Genomic DNA, 19,824 nt, shown 5'->3' on the forward strand with positions numbered 1-19,824 from the left:
TATTTATTATATATTTATTATTAGCGTAATAAGAGGAGAATCGGTGAATCTTAATCAGATGGGCAACATTCGAGAAGGTTCTTGATTTTTTTTCGTCAAAACCCCTTCCGTACCTGAAAACCAAAGTCTTCCAACAGTGCGTTTTGGTCGGTAATGACTTTGAAACGTAGCCGCTAAGTATAAGTCTCATAAATCGGCTCTCTCTAATGAATATATTATGCTTGGAGTATCTAGTATATCTCTGAAAAAAAAAAACGTTGTGTCAAGCGTTATCCTGGAGATTCTGCTACTTGAGCATTGGGTTGTGTTCAATTAGCGAAGGCGCTGGGTAGCCTAAGTGGATAGCGTTTTAATATTGGAGTATGTAGGTTATTTTAGAAATAGTTACAAAGATTTTTTCTTAGAATTTATGCCATATTAAAGCCCGTGTACACACGGTCACACGGTATGTTACATACACGACTTTAGTGAAACGAGTCATTAATTGAATAAAATTAAGATTAAACACACCTTTTACAGGTGGGTTTTAAAAATATAATTCAAATTACATCGCGTTGGTATATTCCAACGATTTTGCAAGTTCTATTGAGCTACTTAATGTTACGAGTATAGTTAAGCAAGAGAGTACACTGCAATGGACTTGCTCAACGAAGAAGCTAGTAAAAAGAATGATCCCACACGCCGGCTATTCTTCTTGCGACAGGTAAATATTTTCAAACAAAAAGTTTTAGTGTGCGGCCGTCCGTCCATCTATTTCTTGTAAGAAAATTTGATAGTTTTTAAGTTATCACCATGTAACTTGGTATTTGGGCGTCTGGTTAAAAGATCAGAAACAAGTGTTTCGCAAGTTTTTTTAAATACTTCCCCCAAATGGGAAAAATACAGAATTGACGTTTGCAGAATTGAAGCCCTACATTTATAACATATTTTTGAAATTAAAATTCCACGCCCCAAGACTTTTTTTTTTTTTAATCTTTATTTTTTTGGGGACTTTTATCCCTCCGAAGACTTAAGATGGGTAACAATTTTGTAGATTTTTTTTTAAAGTTATATCAAATTTCGTATTTTTGCTTTGGCTGTATATTCTAGAGGTGCGGAAAGATTACTTAAGCTTTTTACTATGCCCCTAATAATCAAAGACAAAAACAGAAGGATTAATGATTGTAATATATATAAATATTGACTGTGTTTCATAGCGATACGCATAATTTATTATTGTGTGTCTAAGCATACGGGACGATTTTAGTCTTTTTTTGATTTAGTCCGACATTATTTTTTTTTTAAAAGTCAACCTTTATTCTTAAACACACTATTATATGCTTGTCAGTGTACTATGTTGCGGAAGAAATAGACAGTGAATGTTGATAAACCAACCTTATAATTAAACTCTTTCAGCTATTCGTCAGCAGTACCCTCACATCGGGGTTCCTGATTTATGGAATGTACATGGGCGCGATGACAGTGATGATACCTCAGATAAGGAGGGAAGCCAACTCAACAGAGGCAATCACCGCAGACCAGGCTTCGTGGTTATGTAAGTTGATCTTGCAAATATGATCCTACAAATATGATCCTCGATAGGATCCTACAAATTTCAGGTCGGGAAAAAATGCGGCTTAACATTTCCTACGTTAGGCCATGTTATTAATAAGGCCCTCAAAGAGTATATCTTAATATTTATAAATCTCCTGTCACGATGTTTGTCCGCGATGGACTCCTAAACTACTTACCCGATTTTAAATAAAATTGGCTCACCGTGAGCAGTCTGGTCCAACTTAAGCGATAGGATATCTTAGATTTTTAATTATAGTCGCAACTTTATTTTATTGCAAGTTATTTGTCACATGTTATATATATATGTATATATATACTACAATACTCACTAGGCTTAGCGATACTGAATACTTTAAAAACAAAATCAAACGCAGACGAAGTCGCGGGCAACAGCTAGTATATATATATGCTTGAAACAGACAGACAACGGGCAGCTTAAACTGCTGAACCATCACACCGGCCTAATAACAAAGCACGGGTTAATTATTATATATATATTTATATATATATATATATATATATATGCTTGAAACAGACAGACAACGGGCAGCTTAAACTGCTGAACCATCACACCGGCCTATTAAAAAGCACGGGTTAATTCCACAATGAGCTGTGTTTGAGGCCGTAGTCGACCACGCCGGCCCAGTTCGAATTAGTGAACTCCACACACCTTTTAAAACATTATGTACATCTCTCAGGCATGCAGGCTTACTCACGATATTTTACTTCACCGTTGAAGCAGGTGATATTTTAATTACTTAAAACGCACATAACTTAGTATATATATATATATATATATTATATATTTATGCAGTATACTACGTACTTATAATGTCACATAGATAAGAAATGGTTCTTCAAACGCTTCTTGAAGATATTCAGAGATTATATTTAGAATTTGGATAAATAAATAAATAAATAACGAAATGTGGCTGAAGTTTATAATTTATGTGTAATTTAATCTGTCCACAGGTTCGCTCCCAGGCTACAGCGGGCTACCTTGGGGAATAGTTCTTCCTTTTATAGCTTATCGCTTCGGTCGCAAAATATCGTTGATCATGTTAAGTGTAAGCATTTTGATCAGCAATATTATTTTTTACCGCAGCACTACACTGACGGAACTGATGATCAGCCAGGCTATGACAGGAATGCTAGAATGTTCTACCAATACGCTCACGATTATGGTAATTACTGAGTATACATCTCCCAGATATAGAGGAGTTTTTATGACCCTTAAATCGGCTTCATTTTACTGGGGCATTTGGATTTCGAACGCCATGGGAACATTCTTTCACTGGACGAATATCGGTTTAGTGATATTTGTATTCAGCGTTTATAATTTATTGGTTATATTCTATCCCGAATCGCCGTTCTGGTTAGCCACTAAGGGTCGATATGAAGACTGTTCAAAATGTCATAGATGGCTCAAAGGAACGAGCAAAGATTCTGAAGAAGAACTTGAGCTGCTAATACTATCACAAAAACAGCAAAATACGAAAATAAAGAAACAACGCAGTGAGAACATCATTGTAATGTTTTATAGAATCGTAAGCTGTGTGACTTTTTATAAGCCGATATTTTACGCGGTTTTGGGAACCGGTCTTTACCATTCCTCCGGAAAGATGGCTTATTCTGTATACGCTATAGATATTATACAGAAAATTACTGGTAGTGAAAATACAGCATATGAAGGCATGCTTATATTAGATGGTGTTACAATCTTGGGAATGTACCTGGGATCGCCACTTACTAAAGTCCTTAAGCGTAGGACTCAACTTTTGAGTTTTTCATCTATAGGAGCTGGATTTTTGTTTATTATGTCAATATACTTGTATATGATTCAATTTAATTTGTTGCTAGAAAACAAATACATTTCGTTGTTCTTGTTAGCGGGATTTTCGATTAGCATAGGCTGTGGTCCAATGGTGATGGCAGCATGTTGTTACGGGGAGTTGACTCCATTGAAATATAGGAGTACGTATCTATCTATTTTCACTTTACTATCTAGCGCAGCAACGGGAAGTGATCTCAAAACCGCGCCTTTAGTATTTCGAAAATTTGGTACACCCGGCGCGTTCCTTTACTATGCCATTACATCTACAGTTTTTATTTGTTTGCTGTACAAATATTTGCCAGAAACAAAGGACAAAACTATTCAAGAAATAGAAAATTGTGTTGTCGGAGAAGATGATATCAATGAGGTGGAGACAATGCCTCTAAAACATAAATGATCTAGATAGAATATTAGTTTTTAATAAATTATTTTACATATATTGACACAGTCTTTTTATTTCTAAAAGTATTTGCATACTGGTGTGTCTAAGCGATGGAGAGAGCTATGTTAGGAGTGTCTCTACGTGATCAAATCAGAAATGAGGAGATCCGTAGAAGAACTAGAGTTACCGACATAGCTCAGCGAGTTGCGAAGCTGAAGTGGCAATGGGCGGGGCACATAGCTCGGAGAACCGATGGACGTTGGGGTCTTAAGGTGCTGGAATGGCGACCCCGCACCGGTAAACGCAGCGTAGGTCGGCCCCAAACGAGGTGGACAGATGACATCAGGAGAGTAGCTGGGAGCCGTTGGAGGCAAGCGGCCCAGGACCGTGCATTGTGGAACTCCCTACAAAAGACCTATGCCCAGCAGTGGACGTCAATTGGTTGAGATGATGATGATGATGATGATGTGTCTAAGCGAAGAACCAAGGAAGTGAAGAGCTTCGTAAGAGTCCATGGGATATCAACTACAAAGCTTCGCAGATCCTTACGATACTTCGCGAGCCGATGATATAAAGGTTTTAATGTAAATTAAATAAACAAGTTGTGATTTCAGTTGTGACCTGACCCAATAAGTCTGGCCCACTACAGGACACGGATCTTCTCCCACAGTAAAAAGGGGTCGTATTCCACCACGCACTGCACCAGTGAGGATTGGTGGACATCTTCGTATAGTACTTTAGTAAATTCGAATGCTTATAACACTTATATTCTTACCTTGTTTGTACTTATCTTATATATATTATATTAGTGCGTATAAATAAATGATAGCATTATTATTGTACGCCTGCCTTTCAGACCAGAATACAGCCATGCTATTTGGCGGCAGAAAAAAGCGTTTTTGTCTGGTGGGATGCTATTAGGCCATTGCTAGACAAAGACGTGCCGCTAAGCGATTTAGCGTTCCGATACGATGACGCGTAGAAAACGATTAGAGGTAGTAACTGCCATGCCGCTAACATCATCAGGTGAGATAGCAGTCAAGGGCTAAGTAGTAGTGGAATAAATAAAAAAAAAAAATTAAACCTTTCAAAGTCAAAGTCAAATATTTATTTATTCAAATCGGCATATAGATGGCACTTTTGATGCATTGATTATATACAAACTATGTGCATAGCAGTTAGTAGCGATTTCAATATAGTGTACTAGTTATAGTAATTATTCCAATAATCAAGCCCATTGATTTGATAAACATTTTGCGGCAGCTGTGAAAAAAAATGTAATTCGCCATCTTTTGGTTGCGGCCATCTTGGATTTTAAATTTGTCATAGTGTTTACTATTCTACTAGTCTACTTCAATTTTTTGACGGCCGACTGGCGCAGTGGGCAGCGACCCTGCTTTCTGAGTCCAAGGCCGTGGGTTCGATTCCCACAACTGGAAAATGTTTGTGTGATGAGCATAAGTGTTTTTCAGTGTCTGGGTGTTTATATGTATTTTCTAAGTATTTATTTATATATAATTCCTAAAAATATTCATCAGTCATCTTAGTACCCATAACACAAGCCACGCTTACTTTGGGGCTAGGTGGCGATGTGTGTATTGTCTTAGTATATTTATTTATTTATTTAATACCCATATTGAGGCAGTTTTGAAAAAATATGTAATCTGCCATTTGCGGCGGCGGCCATCTTAAACTGGTCAGTTCAATTATACTACAGTACGCATAATAGAGGTCAGTGCGAACGTAGCTAAGAACACTCTCGACAAAAAAAATCAAAATCATAATCGGTTCATCCGTACGGGAAATATGACGTTACGGGGCTATTTCTGTAGACGAGGTTTGTCACAAGAGATCTACTTCGACTCTTATTTTTCCAATGTCTAATACTATATTATAATTCGTAAAATTTTAATAAATATAATTTGATGCAGCCTTTATAGTGTAGCTAGCCGTGTCTCCTCAATTCTATATAAAACTTACCGAAGTCGTGACATATGCTAATCAACAAAACAATATGAGCTACTAATTACTAAAAAATTTGATCGCTTGAAAAGGTAGATAGCCGAACAGGTTTTTAAATAATACTTACTAAAAAATTCGACGCTTATATCGTGACATGTTTAGTTGCAATGATAAGTCAATGGCAAATAAGTACATAACATTTTAACTACAAATAATACAATGATGGATAAAGTAATGGATTTGCCGGGCAAAGAAATTAGAAATGATAAAAAGCAAGTTAGTTGGATTTTCTTAAGACAGGTAATATTATAGTTTGATATACCATTTTATTGTTAGGGTCAATTGGTGATAGCCTTTATTTATTTATTTATTTATAATTGACGGACAAAGGAGACAGCTCACCATGTTAAAAAACAATCGCCTATAAACACTACGCAGGGCACGCAAGGTGCACGTAAAACCATTTCAATTGAATTTTAATTTCATTTTTTTTACCACAAATACAAATTTGATTATGTAATTTTAAATTAAATAATTCTATTAATTTTAAAAAGATAAGTAACACAACGTATACTAGGGAAACCGATTTTATAAATTTTTTTGTAGCTGACCCGCGCAACTACGTCTGCATCAAATATAATTAAAATATTTTTAAGCATTTCTATACCCGTCGTAACGTTTAAACGATAGGTCCATTTTGAAGAATTTGCAGGTACATAATCAATTTTAACTACAAAACTATTTATTTGGATAAAGATCTGATAGGAACGTCACCATTTTGAGATTGTACTAGTGTTTTGATTGACAAATTATAACAAAAAGCGGTTATTGTGCTTTAACAGTTAGACATTTAGCCTCCCGGGCTTTTTTTAAAGTAATAATGATTACTTTAAACATCTCCATCGATTCATACATACATACTCACAAACTTTCGCATTTATAATATAAGTAAGATGGCACGCATGCATTCGATCGTTGTCCCATATGCCTTGCGACTCGCTGTTATCTGTGAAGATCTATGTCCTTTATCTCCGACAATATTTATCAGATCTTCATTAAAATTACACAACACATGCTTGATAGTATACACTTTCAAATAAAAAAAGAATTCTTTGAAGTAAAATTTGTAAAAATTTTCATCTCATTTCCCGGGAGAAGCTTATTGTTTATCGGGTTAAAAAGTAGCCTATATGTTGACCTGGAATATCAGCTATCACTATACCAAATTTTATATAAATCCGTTCAGTAGATTTCACGTGATGCCCGGACAGACAGACAGAAAGACAGACAGACGGACAAAAATTAAATAAAAATCTGTTTTGGACTCAGTATCGATTATGAACCATCCCCCGGTCAAAATTTTCAAAATATATTAAATGTACATTGACAAAGTGCCGCTTTATGTCTATCAACCTGAGGCGTAGATGTTAAGCCTTATGTGCCTATACACCATTACACCATTAAAAAAAAAAAACAAAGAAAAAAAAAAAAACATGCCCATCAGTCCGGAACACAGCATCGCTACAATACCGATTTTGTAGTAGTTCCACTAAAAGCTCTACTACTTTTTCCATAGCCTATCCGTCAGGGCCTCGGCCTCTCTTCCTTCGGACCGCGTTCGATCCCCGGCACGCACGTGTATTTCGGAGTTATGTGCGTTTTTAATTTACGCAATAAAAATATCACTCGTTTGAACGGTGAAGGAAAACATCTTGAGGAAACCTTTAAGCCTGAGAGTTTTAAATAACATTCTGAAGGCGTGTGCAGTCTACCAATGCTCGCTAGGACAGCGTGGTGGGCTTAAACTCTTCTATTTCTGAGAAGAGACCCTTGCCCTGTAGTGGGCCGGTTGGTGATGATAATATGTTAAGAAATTGTCAAAGTCTATTCATATGCCTAAATGCCTTCTTAGCATCTGAATGTGGGAATGCAACATCCAGTCGGTGCATGAAGCTTCCCATAAACGAGTAGTAACGTTAACGTGACATCGACCTGCCAAATGGCCGATGCATAAAATTGTGGCCACGGGAAATCGCGTCAAGCAAATAATCGCAAAATCGCAATTAACGTATAGGTAGAATGGTAGTATTGCCGCCGCCTGTGGCCACTTCCCGTAGTTTCCAAATAGCGACTAGTCTCGCCGCGACTGAAGTTTTCGTGCATATAATATGCCAATTGGAGCGTTCGAGCGCGACATCTGCCACTAAAAATCAAGTACAATGTATAAGTAGCACTGACACACTGCACTGTCGTACGTTGTTATACCTTGTTGCTCAGTTATTTGTTTCAATCAGAAGACGCTTCGACGGTCGCGATGCGCAGAATATTCCCGCGATGCTGATTTCTGCCGGCAAGCAGCGGTGTTCTGATCTGATGAACGTACTTACCGGTGTAAATACATGCACATGAGCCTTAACAACTACGCCTAAGGTTGAAAGACACAGTTGACTTTGAAGTACGCGTTCCTGGTGTGCCCTGGGAAGTGTTACTCCGTTTACAAACTGAAGCACGTATGGAAATTTTACTAGTATGCCACGAGTAGCGGGCATACTTGTAACATTTTCATCCGATTACGGGATTGGTGTAATGTAACTTAAGTAAGAGAATTGCGAGTTTTTGGGAAATCGTTGTAAATTCCAATAATAAGCTCCTTAGAGTCGTCGCTCAGGCATCCCCTGACAGCGTATTTATTAAACATTGGCGAAAAGTGCACCAGATTCCAAAAACGAAATAATATAAAATAGTTGGATTTTTAATTTAATTTATTCTAATTTTTAATTCTAGATTTTAATTGATTACTGTTTTTTTTCTCTATTTATTTATTTTTAAAATCTGTCTTTTATATTTATTTTGTGTTAAATTTTGTGTATGGGTCCCCGACCTGAAATAAAATGATTTTATTTTATTTTATTTATAACTGGTTAGCCCGCGACTATCTGTGACTACATCATCACTTACCACCCGGTGAGATTGCAGTCAAGGGCTTGTAGGATAAAACAAAAGTCACGCGTATTTTAGCGATTTTCGCCGTGGCCAGGACCCAGGATGTCGTGTGTTTTGCAAAGGTCAAACAAAATCTTGTTCATCCAACCTGTTAGTCGACCAATCGCCAAACAGGTTGTAAAAGATCGCGCTCAAATATTATCAATATTATTGAGAAACATAACGTAGATACAAGTCGCATAGTAAAATTAATATAAGTTTAGTATTAAATTCTTTAATTATTGTGTGTAATCAATGCTACGATGGACTTGCCAAAATTAGATAGCGGTGTTAGGAATGGAAAAAAGAAGAGTAAATGGATTTTTTTCTTGAGACAGGTAAGGATATTGAGATGTACCTATGTGATTTTTAACCATTCATTTACACTCGAAGTAAGATAAGTTCTATATTTTAAGAGTAACGCTCTAAGCGCTAAGTCTTTGCTTGGGACAAAATGTATTAGTTACTCTGTTTATTTAGTAATGACCAAAGCGTACACAATCTTGACATGCAATCTTATTTACAAATGCATTTAAAATTTTATAGATAACAAGAAAACAAACATAAATGAGCTTTCAGTTATATTTAGATAGATGAAGTCTTTATTGCACATATTCGTATTACAGAGAAAACAAAAGATCAAAAATACAATCAGATATTGTCTGTAAGTGAATTATGAATTGCACACACAGTAAAATCTAAGCAAATTTTCCATGCTTGAAACCAGCTACGTCTATTGTACGTAAAACAGCTGGAGTCAATAATTGAAAGTAACAATAGTATTTGTCAGTCGATTCGAACAAAACCTGTGTCATCCTAAAACTATAACACGACGATTTCTGTAAATTAATAAATTCCGATCATTTTAAGCGGGTAATAAATGAACAGAGTTGGATTCTATCAACAATACATAACTTTTTATTTTTGTATGTATGTCTGTCTGTCTGTCTGCCTATCTGTCTGTCTGTCTATCTGTCTGTTGGTCTGTCTGCCTGTACAAGCATAAAAAACAACTATTAAACTCATCATCATCATCGCATTAAAGTCCCACAGCTGGGCAAAGTTATATAAGGGCATCTATCATAACAGCTTAAGAGCATGAACAAACACACTTCTCTAATGCAGGCTGGTGGGTTACAGCAATTATTACTATTCTACCTTTCAACTTCATTTATTTATTTAAGGAATTCTTTATTGATCAATATAAATTAACAGAACCGTATATGTATTAATAAGACACAATTAGTAAAACCTAAGATAAAATAAACAGACTAATAACAATAAGCAGCTCATTACATCTTAAAATTATGTTAACTTACACCACCTGTAAGTGCATAAACAAATAACTTAAAAGCCGCCAACGCATCGGTGGCTCCTCTGGTGCTGCAGATGTTTATGGGCGGCGGTGATCACTTAAAATCAGGTGAGCCACTTGCTCGTTTGCCCGCTATTATTATAAAAAAAAATTGCGAAATATTTGTGGATATTTCCGCTATAAACAAGACGTCCTTTCAACGAAACTAAATATACGAAAAATCTTTTGATATGCGAAAAAACAAGCACAGTTTCGCATTTACAATAATGACTAAAAGGGATTTTGTTTTTTTAATAATGTAACATTGAATTCCAGCTCTTTTACTCCAGTTCGGTGGTGTCGAATTTCTTTATGTTTGGCTTGTACTTGGGTGCGCCCACAGTAATAATACCTCAAATAAGAAGAGAAGCAAATTCCACTGCTGCAGTAACACCAGAAATGGCGTCTTGGATATGTAAGTTAAATTATGGGTTTGATTTGGGTTATTATTATTATATTTTTTTTAGTATAAAATATATTAATTACAATCTAACATAAATCTGCTAAATCTTGCCGGCTCTTATCGGTGGAATCTGCCTTCCAAACCGGTGGTAGAGTCACTACAAATAGACTGACTTGACGTTTCAAAAGTGCTTATAAACTGGGCCTACTTGAAATATTCCCAAAAATTGGTCTTGGGTCATCATACGTCAAGACAAATTTTTGCGACACTTGTTAATAAAATTTTTCGTGTCTAAAGACCATATTTTGATTTATATCTTCAGCAGACTTAAAAAAAGGAGGAGTTTCTCTATTTCACTGTGTGTTTTTAATATATTTTACTCAGTTACTTCGCCAATTATAAGCCGATACTGATGATTTTTTTTTTGTTTCGTACGTTATACTTCATAAGTGAGGAGAAATCGAAACTCTTCAAATATTTTAAACTAACATTTTCGTGGTTAATCAACATTTCTTAAATATAGATCAACGGTGTACCACGATAATATTTTGAGTCCTGTCGTGACCACGATCCATGCAACTGGGTCGAAATATCGACAAATCCAAAATATTATCGTGGTATGTAGCCGTTGAACTATCTTCAAATATTATAGGCACACCTATAGCAATTTGAGTATTTTTAAAGGAACTTGTGCATCTTTTTTCGAAAAGCACCATATGGTCAAGTGGAACTGACGATGACGACCATGGAAGGTCAGTCACCGGAACTTTACAATAATTAGTATTACACGGGTTGCGATTCGATTATGGTACATGACTGCTAAGCGATTTATGCTTTTCAATAAAAAAGCTAATGGTGGAGTGCTGGGAGAACTCCTCAACCATTCACACCCTGGCTTCGGGAGGAGCAGTTTACATCTGGCTAATATAACTTAGACAATCGCAAAGCTAGTCACTTTTGCTTTTTAGTTGTTTAACAACGTCGGTTTTTTTTTGCCATCAAATATTGTTCCTGATTTTTAGAGAGTAGCTTTGCAATTGTCTAAATTATAATTTCCGAATATTATTTAAAATTTCTTCTTTTTTTTTTATTGTCTGATCCAGACATACCACCTGATGGTAAATTGAAAACCATCGCAATACTTCGCAGGGCATGTTAGGGACCGGGGCTGCAACGTGCCCTGTGTTTATCAACCTCAGTTTAGAGTGGTATTAAGCCTGTAATAGCATCGGCAACCACGCTTTCGAGACCGGAACACAGCCATTCTGCTTGGTGGAAAAAAAGCATTGCGCTAATATTTTCAAAAGCTACTACAGATATGGTTACGATGATTATGAAAACTAAGCATAATTTGCTATACTCCGCGAACAGAAGCAGAATCTGTATGGTTTAATTTATAATTACTTGAATCCGTATATACTCTATAGACCTCAAAATCACGACATGCATTGTCTGATCGGGTGTATATTTTAAAAGTAGATAATAGGAAATAATAAATGTATACTAATACTACGAGTATGTTATATAATATTAAATAATTGCCTTATTTCAATTTATTTTCATGACATACCACAGTAATTTTTAACATAATTCTATGACAAAACAATTGGCTGAGCAATTATTTAATATTAAAATAGATTTATTAACCTGACGATCTTTAATAGTAACTAATTATTCTGACACCTGATGTATATTTCTACTAACACTAATTAGAATCCTGAAATCGTGTATTTGTAATAGTTATAAGGGTCAAACTGTTTGTTATTGCTATGCCCTGACAGGGCCTCATGACTATGTAAAGGCATGGATGCAGAAAAATAAATAAATATACTCCATACCAAACAGATCCTCGGCAATGTACCCTCTACGCACGTTTCGTTCCGAAACCGGAGCATCCTCAGGAGATGTTTACTTTACAATGAATAATTGTTAAGTCACATTTAAGATTACGATGATGACAATTATGATGATTTTTCAAATTGAGAAACTAATTTAAATTTATCTTTATTTCAGCTTCCATCTCCGCGTACAGTGCTATTCCATGGGCATTCATCTTGCCCCTACTAGCATTTCGCTTTGGAAGAAAAAATGTACTGTTTTTTATCAGTGTTAACGTGTTAGTGGGAAACATAATTTTCTATTGTAGTAAAAGTGTACTCGAACTTGTTATCAGTCAAGTCATGCAAGGAGCACTAGCTGCTTCAATTACGACTATCACCATAATGGTTATGTCGGAATACACTTCACCTGAATATAGAGGAGTTTTGCTGGCTGTCAAATCTGCTACATTCTATTGGGGAGTTTGGACATCGAATGCTATTGGGACGTTTTATCACTGGAAAAACATTGGTATTGTAGTTTTTGTATGCGGTATTTACAATTTGTCATCTATATGTTACCGAGAATCACCTTACTGGCTGGCGACGAGAGGACGTTTCGATGAATGTGCCAAAGCTCACAGATGGCTCAAAGGTACAGACTTAGACTCAGAAGATGAACTCAGAAAACTAATATTATCTCAAAAAGAGCATTTGGATAACAAAGCCAAACTCAACAAGGCAGATAAATTAAGGAAGCATATTAAAATATTTAATATAATACAATGTAAAAGTTTCTATAAGCCCTTTGTATACTCAATATTGCCCATATGTCTATTTCATTTCTCAGGCAAGATAGCTTACACTGTGTACGCAATAGACATCATTAAGAAAATAACATCGAGCGAGGATACTGCTTATGAGGGTATGCTTATAATGGATGCAGTCACTGTGTTAGGAATGTACCTAGGCTGTGGTTTAGCGAAATTTACGAGACGTCGCACACAATTACTGGCATTTTCGTGTATAGGTATAGGATTCTTGTATATTTTGTCAAGTTATTTATACCTGATTAAGTTAAATGTGTTAACAGAGAACAAGTACATCTCTTTGTTCTTGTTAATGGCATTTTCGATAAGCATTAGTGGTGGACCAATAATCCTTTCGGCGTGTTGCTCAGCGGAGTTGTCACCTTTGAGGTACAGGAGTTATTTTTTGTGCTGTCTCTCATCTTTCAACAGTATATTATTGTCGAGCACGGTTAAATTCTCGCCGTTCATTTTTAAAACATTTGGTCTCCATGGCGCATTTCTGTTTTATGCTATTTCTGCCTCAGTTTTTATAATCCTCGTATACAAATACATGCCGGAAACTAAAGATCAGACCATTCAGGAAATACAGGAACGCATAACACGTGGTGATCCCAAAGATAAAGGACGTGTGACCGAAACTGAAACCGTTCCACTGAATACAGAATCTACACAATAATGGTGAGTTGGGCATAGATAGCTTTGGCCCCTAAAATGGCCATGTGTTAAACATTTGAAAATTCTGCAAAATACATGCTTTTGTTGCGGCCTTCTAGGTATAAATAAGGTACTCTATATTAAATGTTATTTTATTTGAACGCCTGTTGTTGCTAATTTGATTAGAACACCTCACAAACATGTATTACTTTTGTGAAAAACAATATTAAAATAATAATATTAACATTTAACTTTAAGTAGGTTAAATATGATAAGTAAGGATATAAAAAAATTAAAGATTTTAAACTAAGATTTTCGTGATTAATCAACATTTCTTAAATATAGTTCAAAGGGGACATACCACGATAATATTTTTGGATTTGTCGATAATTCGACCCAGTTGCATGGATCGTATCGTGGTATGTACCCGTTGAACTATATTTAAGAGATATAAAAAAGATCAATCAAAAACCATAAGCCTACATTTCCGTATACTATAGGCACTATGAGCGATGATAGCCTAGTGAATAACGGCTTTCTTTCCGGTGGGACCAGGTTCAATACCCGGCATGCCCCTCTATCTTTTCGGAGTTATACGCTTTTAAAATTTAAGCAATTAAATATCATTGATTTTGCATAATGTATTGTAATGTATGTATGTAATGTGTGTTATCTATGTGTATTTGACGGCCCATTGGCGCAGAGGGCAGCGACCCTGCTTTCTGAGTCTAAGGCCGTGGGTTCATTTTCCACAACTGGAATGTTTGTGTGATGAACATGAGTGTTTTTCAGTGCTGGGTGTTTACATGTATATTATAAGTATTTATGTATATTAATCATAAAAATATTCATCAGTCATCTTAGTAGTACCCATAACACAAGCTACGCTTACATTCGGACTAGAAGGCGATGTGTGTATTGTCTTAGTATACATATTTATTTATTATTTATCATTATTTATACTCCGTAACATCGTTATAAAAGTTGTAGTAATAAAATGAATAGTATTTTTTTATGCTTGTTTTCTAATTTTCCATTAAACCTCCGTTTGTACACCCGCAAATAAATGTAATGTTTTTTAAGGTAATAGATTGAAATTTACAGATATATTAATATGGATCAGAATCGGTGTACTTTTAAAGTAATTAGTAAGATTAAATTTAATGAGCTCCTTATCCGCAGCCCTTGACAGTAACCTTAAGGTTTTTTCAGTAGGTACTTGATAACAGACATTAAGTCTTTATACTCATAACCAGTTTGCCATGGGCCTACTTGAATAAAGATATTTTTGACTTTGACTTTGACTTTGTTCGTCAAGCCTTAAGTGAAACCTTGCCCGCTGAGGGTTCTGCCCTATATCCCCAACCGTATCGTATAATTTAATCATATCGTATCAGATCTAAATGAAATTAAGGCAAAACTAAACTGATACACCTACCTATGAAGTAAAAAATTGTTATTTAAATAGGTTTAAATTTGACGCAGTCATGGTTTAAAATTGTCAAAAACTTACACCCCCTCTCCAAAAGCAACTGTGCTGTATTTCATACAAAAAGTATGAGCACATACCATGCTAAGTTTAAATTGAATTTATTCAGTAGACTCAGCGTGATTTTTCGGCCAATATACATACAACTGACAGACAGACAAACTTTCGCCTATAAAATATAAGTGTGTTTTCGTCAAACATGTACAGGAAACAACATTTCCGGAATACCGGTTGTGACAGCGATACACTGAATATTCCTCTTTAAACTACGTAACCCTAAAAAAGATTAGCGATATCTCAAGTACCTTCAGTGGTTACTTCAAACAGGTTTTAATTTTTTTTATAATTAAATATATCGTATTCATGGATCTTATTTTCATTTACCATTGCTGTTATCGCGAAGTTCATTTAGTACATAATAACATTTGACTTTATATTGTCGGGAAGGAATTCCTTTATAAAGAAATATTAATTTCTTTAGTTCTCAGATTTCGGATCCGTATAATATCATGGACGATCAAAGTAATAAATCTGTTAATTGGATTTATTTCTTCAGACAGGTAAACTTTTTCATATCTTACCAAAAGCTTTCTGACTCTACTTCATAATCTATTTTTTTATTTTATTATTTATTCGATATCATCATCACTTATAAATGTATCGATTTATCTACAGATAGTCATATATATTTAATTAATTATATCTTTTGCTGTGTATTCCTCGTGTTTAAGAAATCGGAAATGGCTCGATATTTATTTATTTTGATTGCCTCAGCAGCGGTTTAGGTGAATAAGTCGAGTGTCCTTTGCTATGTTTGATGAAAATCGGTAAAAGACGGCTGCCGCGACAAAATGGCCGATTATATATTTTTTCGCAACTCTCATAATGGGAATCAAATAAAAGAGCTTGACTAGTAGAATTCTTTACAGTACGATACATTTCAAATCCAAGATGGCCGCCACCACAAAATGGCGAATTTTTTATTTCATTGCTCGCTGAATATGGGTATCAAATAAAAGGGCTCAACTGGCGTTGGGGGCTTTTAAATTTATAATTTAATTTAATTTTATGTCATGTGAAGTTTTCCGCATCTTCTTGTAAATAATAAATTACCTTTCATCCTTGTCTAAAGCAATTAGATATGTAATCTTTGTTACTGAAAGGAATTTATAATTTACCATTTGTATGAAATCCTAAAATAAGTGCAAACTTTATCGCGGCACCAATTCGAAAACACCGCCAATATCTGAGCTGTAACACTATTTCAAAACATTCAAGTACTAACTTCGACCACATTCATTACGACGGCCGACTGGCGCAGTGGGCAGCGACCCTGCTTTCGGAGTCCAAGGCCATGGGTTCGTTTTCCACAACAGGAAAATTTTTGTCTGATGAACTTGATTGTTTTTCAGTGTCTGGGTGTTTGTCTATATATTATAAGTATTATATACATAAAAATATTCAACAAATATCTTAGTGCCCATAACACAAGCTACGCTAACTTTGGGGCAAGATGGCGCTGTGTGTTTTGTTGTAGTATATTTAATTATATTTAAATTATTAAATTAGTTGCCTCTACATCCATATAATTCTTAATACTGCATCCCTATACACTGCGATTTTAACAGCATTCAATGCAAAAAATATTTCTCCTATGATATAATATTATTCATAAACCATCAAAATCCTATAACACAGTCCACACACACTCCAACTGTTGGACAAAAGACCTCTCCAATGAAAGAGTTTTCTCATAATCACTAGATTCAGATGATAGTAGTTCCACAGAGGACGCTGATGCCCGTTCTCCATTATATTTCCTTTATAGCCTCGTACAATACTCACAGGCAAAGAAGGAGTTGTAACAACAGAATTCTGATCCCGATTAAGTTTGGTGTGGGCTTCTTCCTACACCGGGGCGCGTTTGGAACCCTCGTAGCTTTAGTTTTAAGTTTACTTATCGCCATCATATCATTACTGTGTACATATTTTTAATTTATGTACGCATAAAAGTATACATAAATTTGGCTTTTTGTGCCTACGTGCCTATTTAGATAAATAAATGTATGACTTTGACTTTTAACTTTGATGTGCCGCCACCACACATATTTAACAGCAAAATTAATATTTTACAGCTTTTCTCATGCGGCGGAATTGTATTGAACTTTTTTATATTTGGCTTATATATGGGTGCACACACTGTAATAATTCCGCAATTAAGGAAAGAAGCAAATTCAACAGATGTCGTATCACCAGAAATGGCATCATGGTTGTGTAAGGTCATATTAATTACTCTATTTACATTTGGCTTCAATCGAATGGAGTTTTTTACGAGTTTCACTGCGACAATCTAGTAACGTTATTTAAAATTTCCTAAATCAGGTATCTTTATGATATTTTCCATACACCAAAAATTGCACAATAACATTGTAACTTCTGTATTTTAAGCTCTTAACGTAACCGTTGTTAATATAATGAACTTTAGCAAACTATACAAATTCAACAAATTGTTCTTTATAACTGCTTACACTATGACAGTAGTAAATGAAATGTCTCTCAAAATACTTTTTGATCTTCTAAATTACTGCCATAAATTGTAAAACGTATTCCAGTCATTCGTTACTTTAATTTTGCACGAATAAAATGTTTAATCGTTTGTTTTATTTATTTTCAGCCTCTATTTCTGCCTACAGTGCAATTCCCTGGGCAGTAATTTTGCCTATAATAGCATTTCGCTTTGGACGCAAAATTCCCATGATTTTGATTACTCTCAATGTGATCATTGGGAATATCGTATTCTATTGTAGTACCAGTATCAACCAACTTATATTAAGTCAAGCTTCGTTAGGAATGTTCGTAAGTTCAATAATGACAATTACAGTCATGGTTGTGTCAGAGTACACGGCACCTAAATACAGAGGTATTATATTGACCCTCAAGGGGGCTACATTTTTTTGGGGAGTTTGGATCTCAAATGCTATAGGAACGTTTTTTCATTGGAGAAATATTGGCATCGTAGTTTTTGTCTGCAGTATTTATAATCTAATATCTTGTATGTTCTACTATGAATCGCCTTATTGGTTGGCAATAAAAGGACGTTTTGATGAATGTGCAAAAGTTCACCGATATTTAAAAGGTACAGACGAACTCTCAGAGGAAGAATTGAGAAAGCTTATCTTATCTCAAAAAGAGCATTTAAATTTTAAAACTGAACGTAATGAGATAAAAAAACAAAGCAAAACTATCAAAATCCTAAAAGTAATACAAAGTGAGGGTTTTTATAAACCTCTCGTGTATGCAAGCTTACCGATATTACTGTACAATTTATCAGGTAAGGTAGCTTGCAGTGTGTACGCTATAAGCATTATAAAAAAAATCACATCCAGTGAAAAAATGGCATATGAAGGCATGCTTATATTGGATGCTGTGACTGTAGTTGGTATGTACTTAGGATGTGCATTATGTAAAATCATGAAACGTCGAAAACAATTGCTAATTTTTTCTTCTACGGGAGTGGGTTTCTTATACATGTTATCAATTTACTTATACATGATAAAACAAAATGTTGTTTCAGAGAATAATAATGTTGCTTTGTTATTGCTGACGGGGTTTTCTGTAAGCATCAGCTGCGGGCCCATAATTCTTGCAACTGCTTGTTCTGCAGAATTGTCACCATTGCGATACAGAAGTTACTTTGTCAGTTGTCTCGCACTTTTAGCTAACATAGTGTTTGCGACGACTCTCAAAATTTCCCCGCTCATTTTTAAACATTTTGATATACATGGTGCGTTTCTCTTTTACGCTGTGTCAGCGAATGTTTTTATTTGTCTTTTATATAAATATTTGCCGGAAACAAAAGATAAAACTATACAAGAAGTACATGAATTGATAACAGGTGTTATTCAAAATGTATCAGTTAAAAAAGAACTCCTGCCTTTAAATACTCCGCAATAAATCGTTGCTTGATAATCTGATTGCTCAGCACCAACATATATAGACATATTTACAGATTTAGCAGATTTATTTATAGATTTAGCAGATTTTATTCATTACATCTAGTTGTAATTAAGTAATTGATAAAAATAATTTTTGTTATGTACATCTGAAACTGACTTAGTATACGTTTTGGCTAGCTGTAAGTATACTATGGATTTAAATAAATAAAAAAATAATAAAACTAAGATTAAGTTACTTGTGCATCTCGTTCATGAATAATATGTATGAATCTCGAAATAAAACTTAACTTGCAGGATTCAAAGTAGTTTTATTTTATTGCTTTTCATTTATAACCTGTTGGAGTATTATGTTTAGAATATTGTTTGCATCGTTGAATTATTAAATTAAGTTATACATAAGCTGTTGCCTTGTAAAATTTAATAAGTTGTGATTAAATAACAGGTTAAGTCTTATTTTCTTTTATTTACGTTAGTATTACCAAAGTTACCGACATTTTTTTTTTTTTTTTTTTTTTTTCGTGGGGAAATCCTCGTGGATACCACTACACCACGGGGAGGCGCAGTGGTTATGCCGGACTCTTACCGACTAAAACCCCACGGTGTTCCAACTCATCGCCTGGTAACT

General features: G+C 35.0%; 3 protein-coding genes across 3 annotated transcripts; all 3 read left to right on the forward strand.

Annotated features, from left to right (window-relative positions):
• The first annotated feature begins 559 nt into the window (after positions 1–559).
• LOC120626634 (facilitated trehalose transporter Tret1-like) lies at positions 560–3,785 on the forward strand. Its single transcript, XM_039894254.1, has 3 exons — positions 560–703; positions 1,396–1,534; positions 2,527–3,785. Exons 1-3 carry the CDS (start codon positions 635–637, stop codon positions 3,783–3,785), a joined length of 1,467 nt encoding a protein of 488 aa, XP_039750188.1. The 5' UTR covers positions 560–634.
• Positions 3,786–8,977: 5,192 nt separating this feature from the next.
• On the forward strand, positions 8,978–13,779 carry LOC120626433 (facilitated trehalose transporter Tret1-2 homolog). Its single transcript, XM_039893958.1, has 3 exons — positions 8,978–9,052; positions 10,345–10,483; positions 12,485–13,779. The coding sequence occupies exons 1-3, from the start codon at positions 8,978–8,980 to the stop codon at positions 13,774–13,776; spliced, it is 1,506 nt and encodes a 501-aa protein (XP_039749892.1). The 3' UTR covers positions 13,777–13,779.
• A 1,973-nt stretch (positions 13,780–15,752) lies between these two features.
• On the forward strand, positions 15,753–19,197 carry LOC120626434 (sugar transporter ERD6-like 9). The gene is made up of 3 exons (XM_039893959.1): positions 15,753–15,803; positions 17,379–17,517; positions 17,918–19,197. The coding sequence occupies exons 1-3, from the start codon at positions 15,753–15,755 to the stop codon at positions 19,195–19,197; spliced, it is 1,470 nt and encodes a 489-aa protein (XP_039749893.1).
• Positions 19,198–19,824: the final 627 nt, after the last annotated feature.

This window comes from Pararge aegeria, chromosome 9 (assembly GCF_905163445.1).
Source record: "Pararge aegeria chromosome 9, ilParAegt1.1, whole genome shotgun sequence".
NCBI lineage: Eukaryota > Metazoa > Arthropoda > Insecta > Lepidoptera > Nymphalidae > Pararge > Pararge aegeria.